The sequence below is a fragment of the Notolepis coatsorum genome (genome assembly GCF_963971535.1).
Source record: "Notolepis coatsorum genome assembly, chromosome: 10".
Classification (NCBI taxonomy): Eukaryota; Metazoa; Chordata; class Actinopteri; order Aulopiformes; family Paralepididae; genus Notolepis; species Notolepis coatsorum.
The window spans coordinates 118,030,927-118,054,831 of record NC_140174.1 but is presented as its reverse complement, the minus strand read 5'-3'; the positions used below and the strand labels follow the sequence as shown (position 1 = coordinate 118,054,831).

Sequence of the window (23,905 nt, the reverse complement as noted above, 5' to 3'; positions counted from 1 at the left end):
ATAGAGAAAGAGCTAGTAGAACCATTATCAGTACAAGCCTTCCTATCCCAGACAAGAGGGGAAGTTCCTCATAGAGACCCAGTACTGACAGAGTACTCGCTAGAGAGTTGGAAAAGGGCTCACCAGATATGTAGCATGGACCCCTACTATACAAAAGGATAGGGATGCACGAAAATTATCGGGCCGATATCAGCTATTATGACGTCATCCCGATAAAATTATTGATAGCTCAGATAAAAAAAAATTAAATATATATATATATATATTTTGTATTTTATTTATTTTTTTAAACATAACATAAAATTAGACACACAAGCATTAACAGTAAACATCACGCGAGCCTACTCTAGTCTACCCGAGAGCCGCCGGCGATCAGATGTGGAAAAAAGTGCCCCCTATGTATCCCAGATGACATAAGGGATTTTGGAATGGACTCAATGAAAATGGATGGGGGAAAAAATCCTGTACTCCACATTTTCCAGTCCACTGATGCAGCCGGGGTTACCACAGTTCATTATGGATCCTCTGAGCGCCGCGGATCATGAATTCTACTGTATACACGTTAGATCTATACACTTATCGATTTTTTCGAATGGTGATCAGGAATTGGAATATACCAGTTGGATACCATCTGATGTCAGGTAAGGAATCTATGTTATCAGTGTTAGGATAATCAGACTCATTTTGATGAAGATATAAGCTGTTTTGTGAAATGTCCTCTATCGGTTTCACTGTAAAATCCATGAGGAAATGAACACGGCTATTATCGCTGGATAACGTAGGATAGGACGGAGATTTTTCTCATAGAGCTGATGCATCACAACCTTGTAACGGGCTCGTAGAGTTATAGCCTCCTTGCCCATATCTTCGTAGAACACTTGTTTCCCTTTGTACGTCAGTTTTCCCCACTTCTTACGTGCATCCCTGATGATCGTGTCTCTTATTTCAGTTTTACGCAGGCTAGCAATGATCACCCTCGCTTTGTTGCTGCTGTAGTCTCGGGTGCCGACTCTGTAGCGTTGGTCCACTGTCGGTGCTGTAGGGAGGGTATCTGAACCTAGAATTTCAGCTAACACTGTCGCGAACGAGTCGTCTGTGCATTTGACTGAATCATCCAATCCCACTATACGGATATTAAATCTACGGGAGTAACGTTCGATTTCGAGCAACCTATCCGTTGTTTTCTCGTTGTTGTCAAGTATCTTCTGCAAAAGCTCCTTGTCACCCTCTTGCATCTCCACCGCTAGTTCTGCGATATTATCATGTAGAGCCTTATTGCCCTCAACGAGTTTCAGTGTATATTCGCCCATGGTATAGATAACTTGAAAGCATTAGCATAGCATTAGCGTCAGCCCTATCAGCAATATTATCAGCCTTGGCGTCAACTTTATCAACCTTGTCGGTTAAGATCTTTACCTTGTCGGTCAAGTTCTTTATCAGAATAGCCAGAGACTCGAAATCGTGTGATGTATTCTCCATGACTGTCTCGGGTGAGGTTGCAGGAGCGGTGGAAGCGATGGTATTATCGTTTGTTTTATTCTCCATCTCGATTGTCCGAGCCTTCACGGAGCGCGTCTCCGCAGGGTCTGCCGTTAGATTGTCTGCTCCGCGTCTCTTTACAGGTTCTTTCTTTGATGTCATGTTGATTCTTTCTGTTGATATAGTTAGTAGAAGGTCTTAGTTAATATATACGTCGAGGTTTAAACACATTAGTGTTGTAAAAAGTGGGTTTTGAAGCGAAATTAACATGAACGGGAGCGGAGCTCTTGACCAACGCGACCACTACATGCTGTTGTCAAACCGGAAGATATATATATATTTTTTACACTTTTTATTTTATTTTTTTATACTTTTTTCTTTTCATGTCAACGTTTACACGCACAATATATGCTTACTTAGGATTTGATTTGATTCAACAACAAAGCAGTCTGGGCAATGGCAAGCCGAAAACGGTCGAAAATGTGGTTATTTGAAGTTTGGATTTTATTTTATTTTACAACCGAGGTAGGTCGATTTTTTTGAGACTAAAGTACTGAAAAAAGGTACCGTTGGGTACCGGTACCCATCCCTACTGACAAAGCACAATACCTGTTGGTTTTTAGTTCACTCATTGTTCAGGGAAACACATTGTTAATGACATTGACGGATTGTGAATTGTGTGATCGACTCAAATTATATTTATTTGGAAAAATAAATAGTCACTTTATTTGAAGAGTCAAAACTGTTCTCTTGGCTTTGTTTTGTTCATAGTAGTAACGCTCATGTCATGATAAATCTAGTTAGGTCAAAACTACAGGAATATACATACATTTTTTATCGGTATCGGGGTCAACAAATCAATATCGTGCACCCCTACAAAAGGATCTTCAATTTGGTATAATAAATCATTTAAAATGGGTAAAAACTCTGTAATATGGGAAGACTGGGCGGGGGCAGGGGTAATGTTAGTAGAAGACTTGTTGGATGGTATACACCTACGTTCCTTTGAGCAGTTAATGTTTAAATATAACTTACCCAGGACAGATTTCTGGACAAATAAGGAGCTGTATTACGACAGCAAATAGGAAGAAAAATATTGCCCCTATCACTGATATTCAGGAATTATGGAGAGTTAACGGGAAGCGCCCAGGGGGAACGTCTAGGTTCTATGACATGCTTAGAAAACACCAACTCCCAAATTATGAGGGGGCCAGGATAACATGGAAAAAGGATTGTGGAACGCCCATACCTAGAGAGATCTGGAAAAATGGTACTCTATAGCCGAGACATGGAGACACGTTTAATTCGATTCAAGATAATGAATAGGAGTTACTGGACTCCATCGAAGATGTCAAGACTAGGTCTTAGGGGAGATGATATATGTTGGAGGTGTAATAAAAATGGAGGTACATTGGTTCACATGCTATATGAATGTGAGATGGTTCAGGACTTCTGGTCAGCTATTATTAAATATATCAACTAGATATTGGAAACGAGATTCATTAAAGGGCCTGCATTATGTATATTGGGCATATTGCCGGTGGAGACTGAACTATCCTCGTATGTATGCTCTTGGATACGGCTGGCCCTCATAACAGGATGTAGGATAGTATTGAGACATTGGAAATTAACAAAGAAAATCAGCTTTAGAGAGTGGAATGATGGGGTTGCTAGATTAGCCTCTTTTGAGCAACTTATACACAAAATTAATAATAGTGTACATATGTTCAAAAAGACCCGGGGGTCCATATTTGAGAAAGATAGGTAAATAAAAGTCAGGATATCTTAGGTCCGACGTATACTCTGTACATATAATTATACAGTAGATAGGCCATAGATAACCGTAACATGTAACAACTGATTATATGATCAGGGTGAGGGATGTGCCAGCTAGACTGTAACTTTCTTGTGTTTTATTTTTATTTTATTTATTTTATTTTGGGGTTTATTTTTTATTGTTATTATTATTTCATATATGATATATATATATATATATATATTTTTTTTTTTTTGTTTTGTTTTTCAGGTTGGTTTTCCTACCCTTTTAGTTTCGAATCACAATGATGTGATGTAGAAAACATATAAAAAGACGGTATGAATAATCTGTATAGTTTTGTTTTTGTATCATATGATGTGGAAAACATGTAAAAAGATTGTATGAATAATGGAAAATGCAATAAAAAAAATGTAAATCAAAAAAAATATGTACTGTTGGACTGTGGTAATTCCATGTACGAATAAATAAAATTATGATGATGAAGTAAAGTTAATAGTACTGCGTGTTAAGCATAACAGATTGATTGCAAATTGTGATTGATTGCAAATTGTATTAACAGATTGCAGAATGGGTACAATACAGTACAGCTCAATACACACAATTGTTAAGGGGATACAGACCAGAGAAAGACTTTTGTCTTGTTTACATCAGGGTCCCCCATTTTCAATTCATCATAACATGACTTTTTTCTTTTCTTTTTTGGATCAAATTTCATTTATTACCTTTTTTCAACTGCAAAGTAAAACTTTGTCAACATGTTTTATCTAATAAAATAAAGTTCAGTCTGTTCATCTCACTTCAATATTTTTTATTGCAGAACATGGTATTTTCTCAAGCAGACAGATGTAAACACTGTAATCTGTGTTGCATGTACCTGACAAACTGAACTGTTTGTATTACAGTCATATTCCACATTAACTGAATGCACATGTGTGTGTGTGTGTGTGGACTACTGTACTATTACAGGTATTGAAATGAACAATGCAACTTCCTTGAATAATTAAATATAGATATTGCAGGAAATGAGTATTGAAACCGTTTTAAATATTCAGAATCGATATTTATCGAAAAATCGATATTTTTGACACTAGTATATAGTGTGATGTACAGTAAGTTAGTAACTTAGTTACTCTCCAGTACTGGGTAGATAGTGATGTACAGTAAGTTAGTAACTTAGTTACTCTCCAGTACTGGGTAGATAGTGATGTACAGTAAGTTAGTAACTTAGTTACTCTCCAGTACTGGGTATATAGTGTGATGTACAGTACTTTAGTAAGTTGGTAACTTAGTTACTCTCCAGTACTGGGTAGATAGTGATGTACAGTAAGTTAGTAACTTAGTTACTCTCCAGTACTGGGTAGACAGTGTGGTGTACAGTAAGTTAGTAAGTTGGTAACTTAGTTACTCTCCAGTACTGGGTAGATAGTGATGTACAGTAAGTTAGTAACTTAGTTACTCTCCAGTACTGGGTAGATATAGGTTGACCTCTGACCTGGAAGACGGCACGGTGGTCTTCCAGCACCTGCTCCTCCATCTCCACCATCTGAGACACGGCCTCGTGGAACGTGAAGAGCTGAGGGGACACCTCTTCCTCCTGGAGGACACATCATCATCATCATCAACACTCACAACCTACTGAGGGGACACCTCTTCCTCCTGGAAGACACATCATCATCATCCCGTAACCGTCTGTAGTGTGGTAGTGAAAGGGTTAACCTTCTGTAGTGTGGTAGTGAAAGGGTTAACCATCTGTAGTGATAGTAAAGGGTTAACCTTCTGTAGTGTGGTAGTGAAATGGCTAACTTTCTGTAGTGTGGTAGTGAAAGGGTTAACCATCTGTAGTGTGGTAGTGAAAGGGTAAACAGAGGGAGTGTGTCAGTGGAAGGGTTAACAGACAGAGTGTGTCAGTGGAAGGATTAACATAGGGAGTGTGTCAGTGAAAGGGTTAACAGAGGGAGTATGTCAGTGAAAGGGTTAACAGAGGGAGTGTGTCAGTGGAAGGGTTAACAGAGGGAGTGTGTCAGTGAAAGGGTTAACAGAGGGAGTGTGTCAGTGGAAGGGTTAACAGAGGGAGTGTGTCAGTGAAAGGGTTAACAGAGGGAGTGTGTCAGTGAAAGGGTTAACAGAGGGAGTGTGTCAGTGAAAGGGTTAACAGAGGGAGTGTGTCAGTGGAAGGGTTAACAGAGGGAGTGTGTCAGTGAAAGGGTTAACAGAGGGGGCGGGTCAGTGAAAGGGTTAACAGAGGGGGGAGGGTCAGTGGAAGGGTTAACAGAGGGGGCGGGTCAGTGGAAGGGTTAACAGAGGGGGCGGGTCAGTGAAAGGGTTAACAGAGGTGGCGGGTCAGTGAAAGGGTTAACAGAGGGGGCAGGTCAGTGAAAGGGTTAACAGAGGGGGCGGGTCCTTCCTTACGTTCTGCTCACAGAGCAGCTTGAGGTCGTCTCTCTGTGGCGAGCTGCTCAGCCAGTCTTCGTCCAGGAGGTCAAGCTGGGTGACCGGCTGGATGTTGGGTCGAATCCCCTCCGTCACCTGGTTGTTGGGGTCCACGGCCAGCTCCTTCACTCTGCAGACAGAAGGTACCAGGTCAGGATGACACTTTGTTATGACCTTCCAGTGCAGAGCCACGCTCCACGTGACTCCTCTTCGGGGGTTGGGTTGTGGTGGTCCATGGTGCACGGCACAGGTGATCGTAGAACAGTGCAGGGTTCCCACAGACATTGCAAAATGAAATTCAATTACTTTTCTAAGCACTATTTTTCATTTTTAAAAGGGGCATTTCAAAGGATACAATTCACTTTTAAATGCCGTTTTTTTTTATAGAAAGAAAATCGGATCAAATATTTATGGCTTAAAACCATTTTCCGACAATTAGTTACACTTTAAATAAAGAAAATAAAAAAGCTTGATTCAGAACAATTTTACCATGGATGAACAAAACTTTATTTTTTTCGATCAAATCTTTTATTCATTTTCTTTTTTTTTCAAAAACAAGACAAGGCACAACACAATACAGTAATAATAATTATAAACAACAAGGGCGCGTTCACACCTACCCTGTTTTGGTCCACTTTAAGTGGACCATGGTCCCTTTAGATCAATAGTCCGTTTCGTTTGTACAGGTGTGAACACAAACCGAACTATTTTGAGGACCAAACAACCGAACCATGGTCCTCTTGAAAAGTTGGGTCTCGGTTCATTTCAAAGTGGACCATGGTGCGTTTGCCGTTGGTGTGAACGCGATCGAACTTTATATAGTACCTAATCTAGAGCAAATGAGTGACAGGCGCCTAGTGGCGGCTGGCGCGCGACCCAACTTGACAGCGCCAAGTGACAGCTTGGGGGCGACCCAACTCGAATGACACTCTCTCTCTCTGTCTCTCTCTGTCTCTCTCTGTCTCTCTCTCTCTCTCTCTCTCCCTCTCTCCCTCCCTCTCTCTCTCTCTCTCTCCCTCCCTCTCTCTCTCCCTCGCTCTCCCTGGCGCCGCGCGCGATGTCGGCAACTGTTTACGTTTGTGAGTGCTATAGTCCATAGATGAACGACTTGGCGTGTCCTTTGTTTACAAATTAGATCCGCACCAAAAAGGGTAGTGTGAACGCAGACCAAAATCAAACAATGTATCATTTTCACATTTGGTCCACCAGAAAGTCCGGACTATCCGCAGACTTTCAGGTGTGAACACGCCCTAATAGACTGGACTTCACATGACAATAACAGTAGTTATAATAATAATAACACAAAATGATAATAAATTGGACTAACAAAATAATAAACAGTATAAATTAATAATTCGCCACTTAAATTGTGTGTAAGGAGTAGGACTTAAACCCTTACTTTATAGTGAACCTCCTGAGCACCCTCCATCTCCAGATCCGGCAGCCACGGACCCCAACCCGGAGGGCCCACAGTCCGGCGCCCCCGCGAGCCAAAGCACCACGCCTCTTTGATGCCTCGACCCGCAGAGACCCCGAACCGCGGCCGCCCCCGGCCCGAGCCCACAACCACCATATCCACAGCCAGAGGGACCCGAAACATATATAATTAAATATATAAGCAAAAAACAAATCAATTACAAAAAAACAAAAAGAAAAATAACAGACATGAACACTCGCTCGTTCTCCCCCCCCCCAGGACCCCAACGTGAGACATTCATATAATACCTTATTCAGTACTCAACTTCCAAAGTCATTATGCGTTCTTTTACCTTTTCCACCGCAGCCAACCAGATTGCGATATTGGCTTCATTAACACCTATGACACGTGCAGTGGAAATCTCTAGATAAATAACAACAATCAACTTTTTGGCAGCCGTAAGGCCGGCCAAAATGAGTCTCTTTACATGTACAGAGGTCGGCAATTGAGAAACATCATTTAACAATAATACAGAAGGCAAGGTCGGTATGGTCAAAGAGAAAATCTCTGATAGCTGAGAGGTAACATTTTCCCAGAAGATCTCAACAGGAGGGCACTCCCAGTACATATGCATATATGTTCCAATGGCACCGTTTGGACACAAGATACATCAAGAGTCAGGTCTGAGACGCATTAGGTTCAATCGCCTGGGGGTCAAATAAGTCCTATGAACAAAATGTTGATGAATCTGTTGGTGATCTGGGTTGCGTGATGATAGCCTAATATTTTCCCAGACTGCATCCCAATCAAAATCTATATCCAACTCAGGGATATCCTTTCTCCAAATCGTATCTAGGGGTAGGTCCTAATATGAGGACATAAGTAAGTGGCGATAAAAGTCAGAGACGAAGCCTCTCGATGTCTCGCGGTCATAAAATAATTTGTGAAACCGGTGTCGCTCTAGTGGAACGTCCCATGGAAAGCCATGAGCCTTCAGAGCTGCTCTCATTTGTAAATAAAATAAATAGGAGTTTCCGGGGAGATCATATCCGTTGGATAGATCCTGGAAAGATCGGAGACCAGAGTCAAAGATATCCCCCAATGTATGGATGTCTTTCCCTTCCGCATCTAGGGTTGGGTTGTTGTCCAATAAGGAGTAAATTGTTATTGAATAGGGGGGAATGCGTGTGCCATTTATGGCAGTTAGTGCACGCTTTCTGGGTGTCACGCCAAATCTGGATCACATGTGTGATAAGAGGGCCAAATCGTAATTTGCATTGCTTAATTGAAATGTTGGTATACACAATATCCTGAAGTCTATAAGGGGTCACTATCTTCTCCTCCAATGGTCGCCAGGACACGGCTGCTTGAGCGTCAAACCAAGTGATGAGGTCTCAAAAGAGTAAGCTTGAAAATAATATTTTAAGTCTGGAAATGCTAAACCCCTGTCGAGTTTACTCCTCTGTGCAGTGGATCTCTTTAAGCGTGGGCGTTTGTTGTTCCAGACGAATTTATATGCAGCAGAGTGCAGTTTTTGACAGTAACCAACAGGAGGAGATAACGGTAGCATGGAGCTGATAAAGTTAATTCTGGGTAAAACATTCATCTTAATTATTGAGGCACGGGCCTGTAATGAGTTATTTCATTTGGACCACCTGTTAAAATCATTCGTAATCCTGTCACCCAAGCTGGAGTAGTTATACTTTACCGTCTGGTTAATACTTAATAGTGGGGAATATTTCAATCCCAAGACACTTAAAGTGCTCTACCATGAGTATGTTTGCTGGGAGGATGGTTGCCTTCGCAGTCTCATTGAGTGGAAGGAAGGCTGATTTTGGCCAGTTGATCTTAAATCCAGATAGACTGCCAAAATGATCCATTACTTGGAGAAGATGAGGTAGAGAGACGGCGGGGTTCTGCATAAATAGGAGTACATCATCTGCGTATAAGCTGATATGGTGATGTGTGCCCTTAAATTGATACAGGGGATATAATCTGGGATTGTCTTATGTACTGAGCTAGAGGTTCGAGTGATGAAGCAAAGAGTCCGGGACTAAGAGGACAACCCTGTCTAGAAGAGCGCGAGACAGAGAAGAGTGGTGAGCAGAGTTTCCCTGTTAAGATCATGGCCGAAGGCCCTGTGTAGAGAACTTTGATCATGTGAATGAACCCCTCACCTAACCCCATCCTTCTAAGGACTGCCCACAAATATGACCACTCCAATCTGTCAAAGGCCTTCATCACGTCTAAGGACATGACAGCCGTAGGGGTTGCAACATCCTTGCTGGCAACGATCACATGCAGTAACAGTCTGATATTATCCGTGACCAGTCGGCCTCTTATAAAGCCAGTCTGATCAGGGTCAACCAGAGATGTCATATGCTTTTGAAGTCGGATGGCTAGCACCTTAGCATATAGCTTGAGATCGGCTCCGAGGAGACTTAAGGGTCTATAGCTGCCACATTCGGTGGGATCCTTATCTTTCTTGAGTAGGACAGATATAAGTGCCATATTGACATCCCTGGAAAGATTGCCCTCTTTGACTGAGTGTAAAATCATTGAAAATAATAAGGGACAGAGTACATACCAGAACGCAATATAGAGTTCCGGTGGAATGACGTCCCAACCAGGAGCCTTGCCCCGCTGCATGTCAGCAATCGCCTCCCTGAGCTCATCTAGTGTGATAGGTTCAGCTAACCGTTTAGCGTCATCCTCTGAGATTTGTGGTAAGTTAATTTGACTAAGGGCCCTTTCTCACTCACCGTATTCGCTTCTATTCCGTTCCGTTCTGGCCCGTTCCGAGATCTGATTCGAACTCCCCCCCCCCTCTCCCCCCTCTAGTTTGCGTACACACTGCAGTCTTGTTTCGTTCCGGGTTCTGTTTACGGTTTGCCTTTTGAGCGTTTACGCTTGCCGTAGGCGATGATGTCACGTTCCTGTCACGTTTCCTGCAAAGAAAGTCAACAAGGCGGCGCCGGGCGCCACCATCTTTGCCTGTTTACCCATTGCAGCACTTCTTTTTCAGCAAAGTCTAATAAAAGTGCAATAAACAAAACGGATACATTCACTGTGTGTTCTGCCTGTCATTTGTTGATGAAACAAAACTAACATCAACACAAGTGACCACCAAGAGCGGATAGTTTAGTCTAAAAAAAGATCGGTAGCTACATTGTTAGCTGCATGCTAACGTCAATGGAATATGCCATTATAACCGTATAGCATTGTGGCTAGAAGCTAACGTTAGCTCACGCTAGTTAGCCAGCACCAAACTGATGATATCGGGAGCTATCAGTAGTTAGATAACATTAGAGACAACGCTGTGTGTATTAAACAAAGGTGAATAGATGACTGGGCCATTTTGTTTAATGCTTGTTAAGTTGAAAGAGGAGCTTTGAGCTAACAGGGGCTGATAGCTAACGCTAGCTCATGTTAGCCAGTGGCAGTGCTCAACCAATCGTTAATGCTAGCAGAATGAATGGATGTAAACTTTATTTAACATATTGCATAATGGGTACAATACAATACGGCTCAATACAAACAATTGTTAAGGGAATGCAGACTGTTGTAGCTTGGACTGGGGTCCTTATAACAATAACTTGACAACAGGTAGCTGCAGCTATTTGGGACACGGAGCTAGTTAGCTTAGCCTGTCCAGCAGCTAACATTATCCCATCGTTCGTGGCAATTATATTACATGTCATTGATCTACTGGTCGACCACTGCCGACTGGTTGGGCACCACTGGTCTAATAGAAATAAATGCATTCAAACAAGAAACTAATATATAGAAAATAGCATGGCAAACAAAAATTGCCAGGCCTAATGCGAGCCAGGGAAGTGCTGTGCGTTTGTAACGTGGCTTCATGTTTTTCATCCACTTGTTTTTGGTTGAGGTCTGAACTCTCAAATTGCCCATGAATATCGTTTTTGTGGGTATTCTCCAGTTGTTGCTGTGGTGTTATCTGCCCACGCCCGTGTTTAGGTACAAGCTCGCAAAACCACGCCCCCCGTTCTCCCGGGGCCGAATCCGAGACCACCTATTCCAACTGATCCCGTTCAGCGGGGGGTGAAACGAATCAGCGCCGTTTTGCATCGCAAAAGGGGTGAGTGAGAACACTCCCCCCCCGTTCTCGGGAGCAGTGATTCGATCTCCAAACGTGAGTGAGAAAGGGCCCCAAGATAGTCCTCCAGCTTGCTATGATCATAGACCACTTCTGACTCGTACAGGTTGGAATAAAACGAGCGAAATGTATCGTTGATTTTGTTGGGGTTGGTGGTTATCTCCCCCTGTTGGTTCTTAATGGCAGGGATATCTGCAAATTGTTCACTGGCCCGTATCTTCATAGCTAGTAGGTGACTAGGTCTAGAGCCATGCAAGTAGTAGTATTGTCTTGTTCTGTGCATTTTAAATTCAGACTGTTGTCTTAAAATGGAGTTAATCTCCTTTTTCACCACCTTAATTTGGAGCTCCAGTCGGCTAGAGTAGCTGTGCTGCATAGAAGACATCATTGTTTTATGAAGCTCTTCCAATTCTACCAACTTGGAGAGACGACCCTTGCGGAGATTGGAAGCAAATAGAGTGGCGTTACTTCAAATAAACCCTTTAACCGAATTCCATACAATTCTGGGGTCCTGTACCGATCCAGCATTAAACTGCAAGAATTCAATGAGCTTCACCTTAAATTGTAGGTTGAATTCCTCGTTCTTCAGCAGCGTTGAGTTAAAGCGCCATCTAGGGGCACGGGACGTTATTTTACTGAGTGAACCCTTAACACTTTGAGTGCCACGGACGCGTTTTGTCGTTAGTTCATGTCGCCAGTTGAATGCCAGCAACGCTATATAGCATTTGTTTGTCGTATTTTTTTTTAATTTATTAGCGATTTGAATTCATATTTCATCAATCGAGCCTCACGCTAGTGTTGCAGACTCTCTCTGAGCTCCATTGGGAAAATACCGCCCCCCATCATCTCTCCATGTGTAACTGCACCCCATTAGATTAGACTGATGAAGGGGGGGGGGGGGGGGCAGTTTCCTCATTTGACTTTTCCGTCAAGCCAACTGAAGGACCCAAGTGATCGCCGAGCCGCAAAACAATGTGGAATACATATTTACAGTACCCAACGCTGAATCAATAAACGCAATCAATATTTGGAATGGCGATCAGGAATTGGAATAATCTTTTTGGAGAACATCTGATCTGAGGTAAGCAATTTATTTTACCAGTCTTGGGGTAATAGGATCTGTTTTGACCTATATCTCAGCGTGTCCCATATGTGTGTGTGCGCTGATCAGGAAATGAGAGAATATATTTTTCAGATTGCTTATATAGCGTGCACAATACTATCGATAATCTAGCGTTTATTTGAAAACGATTCATAAATAGGCCGAAAAATGACAACCTTTTTTGTGTATGCCAGAATATTCCAGTAAAGGGCGTTTATCACGGAATCTATATATTTTCCTGAAAAACTAGGGCTTTTCAAAATGCTATAAAATGGAAATGAACAGATTAAAAAACAATCAGTTTCGACAATGTTGACTGCAAACAAGTCATTGATAAACGACGGGCAGATTAGACACAGCCATCATTTAAGACAGAGATTATGCGTTCACAACGCTATCATTGAAGTGGGTGCTGGCATCCAACCACGTTTTACCATGTTAACAAGTGGCAACCAAGTGGCAACCAAAGTGTTAAGGAGGATGTATTTGTGGTCTGACAGTGCAATGGGCCTCAAGTCAACGTCAAAGCTATCGAATAGCCTAGAGCAGTGGTTCTCAAACTTTTTACACCAAGTACCACCTGAGAACGTAGCTGGCTCTCCAAGTACCACCATATGACCGGCGTTAAAATACAGTCTATTCAGCTATGCACAGTTCACGCAGGAGGCAAATGTATTCCTAATACCATTATTTATTGTTAACTTTAGTCAGACACAGCCACAATGTACAAAGGGATAGCACTAGAACTAGCAAACGCTTCCACACAACTCATACAATGCAAGGGGCATTGAGAACATAATAACTAACATTCTCACATAGCAAGTGAGACAATTAAGAACTGTATTTCGCAAATGTACTTAATTCTCTCTCTCTCTCTCTCTCTCTCTCTCACACAGCAAGCAATTGTCCGTCATTCTCTCTCTCACACTCACACACACACACACATAACATGGCGCGACCCAAGTCAGTCGCCGTGGGTTTTGCTCAGCAACGAATGTGCAAATTTTTAGTTATTATGTTTGTTTTTACTACTTTTTTTATCGAAGCATCACTGGCGGGGACGTCATACGACCGCCAGTCACTTATTGACCTAAACTCCGGACTCAAAGAGGAGTTTAGAGACACTTTATCAGGCCAAGAATGGCCAATGGAGATCAGAAGAGACAAAGACGCGGGAGACGGCCGTAAGACAAAGAAGAAACACAGAGGGAAGAGGAGCGGGATCAGATTAAGATTAAGGAAATCTGCTTACCGTCCGGCTATTCCATCTATCTTCCTGGCGAATGCACGTTCGCTAGAGAGTAAGATGGATGATCTACGAGCGCGGGTCCGATTCCAGCGAGAGATGAAGGAATGCAATATCCTGTGTTTCACGGAGACCTGGCTGAAAACAGTGACTCCCGATCACAGCATCTCTCCCTCCAACTCCTTCACCATCTTCAGAGCGGACCGTACAGAAGCCTCCGGGAAAAGCATTGGCGGGGGTCTCTGCCTGATGACCAACAACGGCTGGACTAGCCCCGGGGAGGTGAAGATACTCTCCCGTTCATGCTCTCCCGACATGGAACACCTCACGATCCAATGTCGCCCGTTCCATCTTCCACGCGAGTTCACTGCAGTGATCATGACTGCAGTGTACATTCCACCCCAGGCGAGCGTCGGCAGGACGCTAGCGGAACTACACGACCACCTGAACACTCACCAAATCAAGCACCCAGACGCAGCCATGATCGTAGCCGGGGATTTCAATCAGGCGAATCTGAAAAAAGTCATGCCGTCTTTCTTTCAGCACATCGTCTGCTCCACAAGGGGAGGAAATACACTCGACCACTGCTACACCCCGTTCAGAGCCGGATACAAGGCTGTACCGGCCCCACCATTAGCGGGAGCAACGAACACGTCGGATCATGCCGCCATCTTGCTGGTCCCCGCGTACAAACAGAGATCACGTGACGCCGTTGTGTTACGTGAGGTAAAAAAATGGGACGACCAATCAGAGGCCACGCTTCAGGACGCACTAGACGTCGCCGACTGGGGAATGTTCGAGAGGAGCACCAGTGACGTCAGCGAGTTCACAGATGCTGTGGTGTCATTCATAACAACGCTGGCTGATAGTATCGTCCCCACAAAGAAGGCGAGGGTGTTCCCAAACCAGAAACCATGGGTGGACAGTACTATCAGAGCAGCCCTGAACTCTCGCACCACTGCTTACAACCTGGGCAGAGAGTCAGGAAACATGGAAGAGTACAAGACAACAGTCTACACTCTGCGCAAGGCTGTTAAAACTGCTAAGAGGACGTATGCCGACAAGATGGAGGCACAAATGGCACAGAACGACACAAGAGGCTTATGGCAAGGACTGAGGGCTATAACTGACTACAAAGTCAGCGCCCCCTCAATGGGGAGCGACGACGCCTCCCTTGCGGACCAGCTCAACACCTTCTACGCGCGGTTTGGTGCAAACAGTGGCACTGCTAGCCCAACGGCTAGTGACGTCACTGGTGCGCCGGCTGTTGTGGAGGGGGGGGGCATCCGCGGGGGGGCGGGGACGCTCTCTCATTGACGGTACACAGTGTGAGAAGAGCATTTATGCAGGTGAACACCAGGAAGGCGGCTGGCCCAGATGGAATAACAGGACGCATACTCAAGTCCTGTGCTAACCAGCTAGCCCCTGTGTTCACCACCATATTTAATCGATCCCTGAAGGAGTCAGTGGTCCCTGCCTGCTTCAAGATGTCTACCATTATCCCGGTACCAAAGAAACCCTCCCCAGCAGGTCTCAATGACTACAGACCGGTGGCACTCACCTCTGTGGCCATGAAATGTTTCGAGAGGCTGGTCAAGGATCACATTTGTGCCTCCCTCCCCAGCGATATGGACCCTATGCAATTTGCATACAGGCCAAACAGGTCCACTGACGATGCGGTCTCCCAAGTACTGCACAGCACCCTCTCTCACCTGGACCGTCAGAAGGGGGGCTATGTGAGACTGTTGTTCATTGACTACAGCTCAGCGTTCAACACCATAGTCCCCACCAGACTGGTGGACAAGCTGATCGGGCTGGGTCTGAGCTCCGCCCTGAGCGCCTGGGTACTGGACTTTCTGAGTGAGAGACCCCAGGCGGTCAGGGTGGGGGGTCAGACCTCCAACACCATCACCCTGAGCATCGGGTCCCCCCAGGGCTGTGTTCTGAGCCCCCTGCTGTACTCACTATACACACACGACTGTGTGGCCAAGTTCAGCTCCAACTCCATAGTGAAGTTCGCAGACGACACGGTGGTGGTGGGGCTGATCTCGGACAACGACGAGAAGGCCTACCGGGAGGAGGTTGAGGTACTGGAACGCTGGTGCCAGGACAACAGCCTGCTCCTGAACATTGGTAAAACCAAGGAGCTGATCGTGGATTATAGGAGAGGACAGCAGGAGACACACACACCACTGATGATTAACGTGGCTACCGTGGACAGGGTGAGCAGCTTTAAGTACCTGGGGGTCCACATCTCAGAGGATCTGACATGGACAACACACATACACAGTAGTAAAGAAGGCGAAGTAGCGCCTCTACCACCTGAGACAGTTAAGGAAGTTCAGAGTATCGGGGAAGATACTCCAGTCCTTCTACTCAGGAGCTGTAGAGAGCATCTTGACCGGAAACATCACTGCCTGGTATGGAAACAGCACGGCACAGGACAAGAAGGCCCTACAGAGGGTGGTGCGCTCAGCCGAGCGTACCACGGGTATGGCACTACCTCCCCTGCAGGTTCTATACAACAAGAGGTGCAAATCCAGAGCCTGCAGAATAATGAAAGACCCCCACCACCCCAATAACAGCCTGTTCCAGCTGCTGAGGTCAGGCAGACGCCTGCGAACCCCAGCTACTAGGACAGAGAGGCTTAGGCTCAGCTTCTTCCCCCAGGCCATCAGAGCCTTGAACAATGAACATTGAGTGCCACAGAACACTGAACTATCCACACACAAGCACACACACAACACGCACGCTGTGCACGCTCACACACTAGCAGCCACTTTTAACACTTTAACATGAGCGGGCACACACTCATGCCGCACACACCCACTTATGGCCAAAAGGAAAGGCCACTTTAAATTAGTATAACAACAGTAACAGTGTATTGCACTAACAAAGCTACCCAGCATGTCCTATATGCTCTGTAAATATTTTTTATGTACAGATACCGAGATGTCACACCATGTTACCTGTTACCTGTTTATTGCACAATGTTGTTTTTATTGGATTCTATTATATGTTGTACCACTGTATTGCACATCGTTGCGGGCAAGACCACCCGCATTTCATTGTATACTTGTATGCCGTGACAAATAAAACTCTTGACTCGACTCACACACACACACACACACACACACACACACACACACACACACACACACACACACACACACACACACACACACACACACACACACACACACACACACACACACACACACACACACACACACACACACACACACACTTATTTTGTTACAAAAACTTAATTTCCTGCATTCTGGTGCAGGAATTTTTGAATTTTTACCCTTTAAATGCCAGTTTGTGTGATGGCATCACAAATTATTGTTAAAAAAAACACACAAAAAGTAAAATATTTTCAATATATCAAATGCAAAGTACATTTTTCTGGGGGGGATTATTACAGACTAGGCATGTGTCAATGATTAGCAGCAACACAGATTTTGATGGCTTTTTTGTAATGTCAGATTTAACACCAACTCTTTTCAGAAAAGTGGGAGTACTTCATTTTTTATCTGACATTACAAAAAATCTAAAAATAAATGGTTATGATCAGGGCTGAAGTTGAATTAAAGATTTATGACTGTTTAGACTGCATTACTCTCTGTCACAGTGATCTCCTGGTTGTTCCGCACTTAGGTTATCTAACTATCGCGCTGCCGCAACCAGAAACACTGGCCTGGCCTGCTTCTAAGTTCAGTGGAATTTTTTTGTGCTTTTTTGTAAATGTTTTCAAGTACCACCAGCAGTACCACCAAGTACCACTAGTGGTACGCGTACCACAGTTTGAGAACCACTGGCCTAGAGGAAGAAAAAACAATCAATTCTAGGAAAAAGTTTTGTGTCTCACAGAGAAAAAAGAGAGTAGTCTCGCGCGGTTGGGTTGAGTAACCGCCACATATCAATAACCCCCGTATTTAGACCAGGCACGTAGGGCCGCGGTCGCTTGCTTCTGATCGTGGGTTTCAGCATTACTGGACTCATCAATCAATGGATCCCAAATGGCATTGAAATCAGCACCCACTATAAATGAGTACTCAGGTAGTTTAAACATCTCTGTAGTGAGTACAGTATAAAAGTTAGCGTCATACACATTAGGAGCATAGGCGGCTATCAGAGCAATTTTCCTGTTAAGAGTATTCCATCTTTGGGGGCCTTAGGGCTATATGAGGCTAAGTTTGTGCAAATTTGTGCAAAAGCACCAAATTTGGCCCAGATGTAGCTCAGACTATGTTCTAATCAATGATTCAGCCAGGGCGCCCGAACCAGCGACCACCGGGGTCGCCCTGGTGGCCAAATCAATATGGCTGCCCTCCGAAAAAGGTTTCGGCTAAAACTTTTGAACCAAATGAGCTTAAAATAAAAACTTGGTGTCTATATTATGTTTCTTGGCCATTAGAAACACATTGGAATGCTTATATTTATAATTGGGTGTGTCTGGACCCCTAATTTACATATTTCCAAGATGGCGGTTCCCCGAAAATGAGTTTTACCTTAACTTTTACGTTTCTGTTTCAATATTGACCCATTTCGCATTTGTGTCTTGATTATGAACTCCACACAACAAGATTCAAGCAACAGCACCTCAAATATCTGCCTGAATGGAGTGAACACCAGAAAGGGAGGGACAGATACATCAGAAACAAGGAACAAGTGGCTAAGAGAGTAGCTAGAGGTCATGATTCCAACTAGCCCCTTTCGTGACTGTGGTTTGCAAGCCTGGGGCTTTTGTGACCGCAGTCACTTGCTTATGGGACGCAACCACTTTAGAAAATACCAACCAAGCGTGAACGCGGGCGTGGGGGTTTGTCAAAAATATATCAGATATGAATTTCAAAGATACCCAGCGTACAATATGGGTTTACCACAGCTTTACAGTGGGGTCTGGAAGCTCGGAGTTGATAATAAACAGTTTAAATCATTGTTACTCCACGAATGGTACTCACAGAGCGAGCCGTGTATTTCCGCCTGTAATGCCTGGACCAGGCAGCCAAATGCCTGGTGCGCATGCGCGGTGACACCAATGGCGGAAATACACGGCTCGCTCTTTGAGTACCACTCGTGGAGTAACAATGATTTAAACTGTTTATTAGCAACTGCGAGAAAGGGGCTAGATTCCAACCAGATTGATCAGGATGAGGCGATTATGTTGATGAGGGCCGCCTTGGTTTTACACAAGTATTGCTTACAACCAGGCCACATGTTTGACGGCTCCTTCCCATCGACGCTCTCCAGGTGGCTAAGCTGGTCACCAAGGCTAAGGCCTCCACCTGCTCCCTTGACCCCTTACCAGTCAGCTCGGACTATTTGTTGCATTTCCTGTTGATCAGACGATAGAAGAGAACTATGGCAGAAGTCGCTCCAGCCGCTGCCGCTCCGGCTAAAGTCCCCAGGAAGAAAGCTGCCTCCAAGCCGAAGAAGGCATCAGGTCCCAGCGCCGCAGAACTCGTCCTCGAGGCGGTATCTGCCTCTAAAGAGAGGAGCGGCGTGTCCCTGGCTGCGGTAAAGAAGTATCTGGCTGCCGGTGGCTACGACGTGGAGAAGAATAATTCACGTGTGAAGAGCTTGGTGTTAAAGGGCACTCTTGTCCAGCTCAAGGGTACCGGTGCCTCCGGCTCCTTCAAAATCAACAAGGCTGAAGCCAAGAAGCCTGTCAAGAAAGCAGCTCCGAAAGCTAAGAAAGCGCCAGTGAAGAAACCTGCTGCGGCTAAGAAGGTTGTGGCTAAAAAGTCTCCAAAGGCAAAGAAGCCTGCAGTCAAAGCCAAGAGCCCCAAGAAGGTGGCAGCCAAGAGCCCCAAGGCCGTGAAGAAGTCCGCAGCCAAGAAAGCCCCCACGAAGAAGGCTGCCAAGCCCAAAGCCGCGAAGCCCACGAGGACAGCAGCAAGAGGAAGTGAAGGTCTTAAGCTTTATTGTCTAAAACACACAAAAGGCTCTTTTTAGAGCCAACCACTACTATCCCTGAAATGGTACATTCCCTTGTATAAATGCATTGTTTAATGGTGGATAGAAGCAAATCTACTAATGCTTATGTTTTGTGTCCTCCCCAATATTGGTTAACTTCTAGTCGGTTGAATTAATAGTTAATATCCTATACTCTAGGTCAAGGATATGTTATCCTTACTGTTCAAACTCTGATGCCTATACTACTGCCTTACACTGTAATCACTACCGACTTCATTATGTTTTACCCATGTAACTTGTGTGATAGCATGTGCAATAATGCTGCATATATATATATAATGTGTACTATATCCCCCCCACCCCACCTACCCAACCCCCCACCAGCCAACCTCCTCCAATGTACAGTTTTTTCGTCAAATGTATACTCTCTTTTTTAGACTCTTTTTGTACTGTATGTAAATCTGGTATGTCATAAATGTATAAATGTAGCAGTACTGTTTATCTGTATGTCATGATGAATTGAAAATGGGGGACCCTGATGTAAACAAGACGAAAGTATTTCTCTGGTCTGCATTCCCTTAACAATTGTGTGTATTGAGCTATACTGTATTGTACCCATTCTGCAATCTGTTAATAAAGTTTTCAATCAATCAATACCCACAGTCCTGGTCAAAGCTGGCCTACCTGACGTGTGCCCTACCATCGTGGGAATAATTAATTCCTCCCTGGAATCGGGCAGGGTACCCTCTAGCTTCAAGATAGCATCAGTCACGCCCATCCTGAAGAAGCCTGGTCTGGACCCAGATGACCTTGGGAATTACCGACTGATCTCCAACCTTCCTTTCCTAAGCAATATCCTGGAAAGAGCAGTGGCTGCCCAACTGCACCAACACCTGTCCAACCATGAGCTCTATGAACCCTTCCAATGTGGCTTCAGGAAACACCACAGCACCGAGACTGCCCTCACCAAGGCCACCGATTCCGGTCACATCAGCCTCCTCATCCTCCTGGATCTATCTGCGGCCTTTGACATGGTCTCCCATTCCATTCTCCTTAACCACCTCTCTGACCACCTGGGTGTTACTGGGACTGCTCTCACCTGGTTCGAGTCCTACCTCACTGACCAAAAACAGTTCATCTCCATCTGCAACTCCACCTCCACCCCTGCCCCAGTCAACCAAGGTGTGCCGCAGGGCTCCATTCTTGGTCCACTCCTCTTCACAATCGACATGCTCCCCCTTGGTCACATCATCCGGAAACATGGTCTCAATTTCCACTCCTACGCTGATGACACTCAGCTCTACATCAGCACCTCACCCTCCACTCCTCTCGCCCCACAGCACCTCGTCAACTGCCTCCTTGACATCAAGGCCTGGATGTCATCCAATTTCCTGAAGCTAAATAGCAAGAAGACTGAGCTCATGGTTGTGGCCAAGCAGTCACTGCTCTGGAAGGTTGGAGATCTCCTCCTTGAAGTGGATGGCTGCCTAATCCACCCTTCCCCAGAAGTTCGCAACTTGGGCGTCATACTGGACTCCACCCTCTTCTTTCATTCACACATAAAAACAATAACTAAATCAGCTTTTTTTCATCTCAGTAACATTTCCAGACTCCGGCCATCTCTCCCCGACTCTGTAGCAGAGACTCTCATTCACGCTTTCGTCACCTCCCGTCTTGACTATGCAAACGCTGTCCTAATATGGCTACCCAGCAATGCCCTGAACAGGTTACAATATGTGCAAAATTCTGCTGCCAGGGTTCTCACCCGCACCAAGTCCTGGCACCACATCACCCCCACCCTCATGCACCTCCACTGGCTTCTAGTCAAGTCCTGCATCAATTTCAAGATCCTCTTCATCACCTACAAAGCCCTTCACTCCCTTGCCCCCGGTACCTAGCTGACCTCCTCCATCCCGCCCCGGAGGCTGCGGTCCTCTGACTCCGGTCTCCTCTCCATCCCCACCACCAACATGCGGACTGTTGGTCCCAGAGCCTTCTCTGAGGCCGCACCCACCCTCTGAAACTCACTCCCTTCAAACATCCGTAATGCTACATCCCTGCACTCCTTCAAATCCCAACTCAAAACCCACCTTTTCACCAAATTGTAAATTACTCTGCCTGATTTCCTTTTTTTTTCATTTTCTTTCTTTCCTTTTGATTATTATTTTGTTGTTACGTTGTTTCCTGTTCCCTCCCTTAGCTGCCCCCTCCCGTTAAGCGCCTTGGGTCTCCTGAAAGGTGCTATATAAATTTAAGATATTATTATTATTATTATTAACTGTCTCACAAAATCTGTTGCCGAACCGTTACGAGTGTTCAATGATATCGTCCTCCAGGGTCCAGCACTCCTCAAACCCTGTGCAGCTAATACAGAAGATGCCAACCTGAAACCGAGAATGAAAATAGCAAGTCTCATCACCCAATGTCAGAAGTACAAGACATTGTTCTTCCTACTAATCTTTGTCAAGATGTCTTCACCTATGATGTTGACAAGCTAGATGGGTAGAGCAAAGGGAACTACTCACAGAACGAGTTCTATGGAACTGCACTGAGTGCTACAAATCATCTCTCATGACCATCTAGGACTTTAGCGTCCTCCTATAAAAGTTGACACTGAAGATTCATCCACACCCAAACTTCCAGACACATATACAATTGTTAAGCCAGCGGAAGTCAATGAATATATATATAATATAGATATATTGGCACCCAGAAGTGGCACTGATCCTGTGCAACCATTGCATGATCTTGTGCGTGGAGCCAAAGTGAAAGATGAGTTGGTTGATGCATGGGAAAAGAGTTCTCGATCAGGAGACACTAGGTGAAGATAATGTTATTACATGGTCAGGTTATAACTCACAGCTTATGAATGATGACACAGTGAAACCTTGTGCAGAGATAGGAGTGTACCCCTTATTCCCAGATAAAGCAGCATCTGCATCCATGACGAAGCATGCAATGGAGCTAGCACAGAAAGGCACATCATTCCTGAATCCTGGCCAGATTGCTGTTCTTGGTGCTGATCAACCATTGTATGCTATAGCCAAGCAGCTCCAATGGCAATATCCTGCGACATTTGGTGAAGATAAGTTGGTCGTAATGATGGGAGCATTGCATATCGAAGACGAAGCTCACCTTATGGCGGGCAAGCTGCTCTGCGATTCAGGTTGGACCACCGTCCTTACCCAGGCACAGGTCTTGACTACAGGACGAGCTCAGTCTGCCCTCAATGAGCACCATATTAAACACACACGTTATGTCCATCAAGTCACTCTCATGTCCCTTCATATTCTCAAGCAGAAGGCATACTCTGCTTATTGTGTGGATGTTCTGGGCCCATCTGAAACATTCAAAAGGTGGGACAAACAATCTCAAGCGGAGTTTCCACAGTTCAAGTACTGGTCTACCATCATGGAGCTAGAGTTACTGTTCTGTCGATTCGTTCGGTCACTCCGAGAAGGACACTTCAAGCTGTACATTCAAGTGTGTGATGAGCTCTGTGCTTGGTTTCACATGATGGATCACACAAACTACACTCGCTGGTTACCCGTCAATGTTCGAGACATGTTTGAGCTGCCTGAAAAAAATCCTGCCATTTATGACGAGTTCATGAAGGGGAAATTCGTAGTGCAGTGGTCAGAACATAAGTTCAGCTTGATTGCAAAAGATCAATCCCATGAGCAATCAAACAAAATCCTGCAGTCCTGTGGTGGAGCAGCTGGACTCTATGAAAGCCCTGAAGCCCTCAGTCCTGTGGTGGAGCAGCTGGACTCTATGAAAGCCCTGAAGCCCTCACACTCCTCATGCTTGCAGGGCCTGACTGCACCAGGTTGGTGCGGTGCAAAAGTTTGAAGCTGTGTATAACAGCAGCACATCATCGTCAACATCTCATCAGGAAGAGGCAAATAGCTTGCAGGTCATGTTCAGGAAAGATGTCAAATCCTTCAGAGGTTATGGAGACCCACAGAAATCCATTTCTACCAAATTATTACCTTGTAGCACTCAACACACAAGACATTATGGAAACAGCAGTGGCTGAATCACTTGCAAGGGTTCACGAAGTTGGCATAGCGCTTTTACTGGAACCAGGCGACCTCTGTCCAGCTAAATATCCCAGAGTTCAGTACATGGTGGTACAGAGCTGGTACTGGGACTCCACAACCAAGACTTGGGAACCTTACTGGACTCATCTTGCAGATGCCAGTAAAGCCTGCACCATTCTCCTCCACTGTGGCTACAAAAAGTCATGTAGAGGGCGCTGCAAAGCTGAAGTCCATTGCACCTCAATATGTGGCTGTGCCAACAATGAGGGTCGAGACTACAATGAGATGACAATAAGTAATCTGGTTGTGTGATTATGATATAAAAATCGTCACCTACAGCTTCTATCCACAATCACTCACCCTGGTAAA

The 23,905-nt window shown here is 44.8% G+C and overlaps 2 protein-coding genes across 3 annotated transcripts in view; one reads left to right on the top strand and one right to left on the bottom strand.

The window, feature by feature from the left end:
* The window catches only part of LOC311236160 (kinesin-like protein KIF2A), a 191,005-nt gene that overhangs the window by 13,548 nt on the left and 153,552 nt on the right, over nucleotides 1-23,905 (bottom strand). For both annotated transcript variants that reach the window (XM_084323786.1, XM_084323785.1), the window contains 2 exons: nucleotides 5,666-5,816; nucleotides 4,749-4,850 (listed from right to left, as the gene is read on the bottom strand). In XM_084323786.1, the coding sequence (XP_084179912.1) occupies nucleotides 4,749-4,850; nucleotides 5,666-5,816 (253 nt within the window). The remainder of the gene's footprint in view (nucleotides 1-4,748; nucleotides 4,851-5,665; nucleotides 5,817-23,905) is intronic.
* On the top strand, nucleotides 18,939-19,532 carry LOC311234988 (histone H1-like; the record flags this gene model as incomplete). Its single annotated transcript, XM_084322298.1, has 1 exon — nucleotides 18,939-19,532. One exon carries the CDS (start codon nucleotides 18,939-18,941, stop codon nucleotides 19,530-19,532), a length of 594 nt encoding a protein of 197 aa, XP_084178424.1.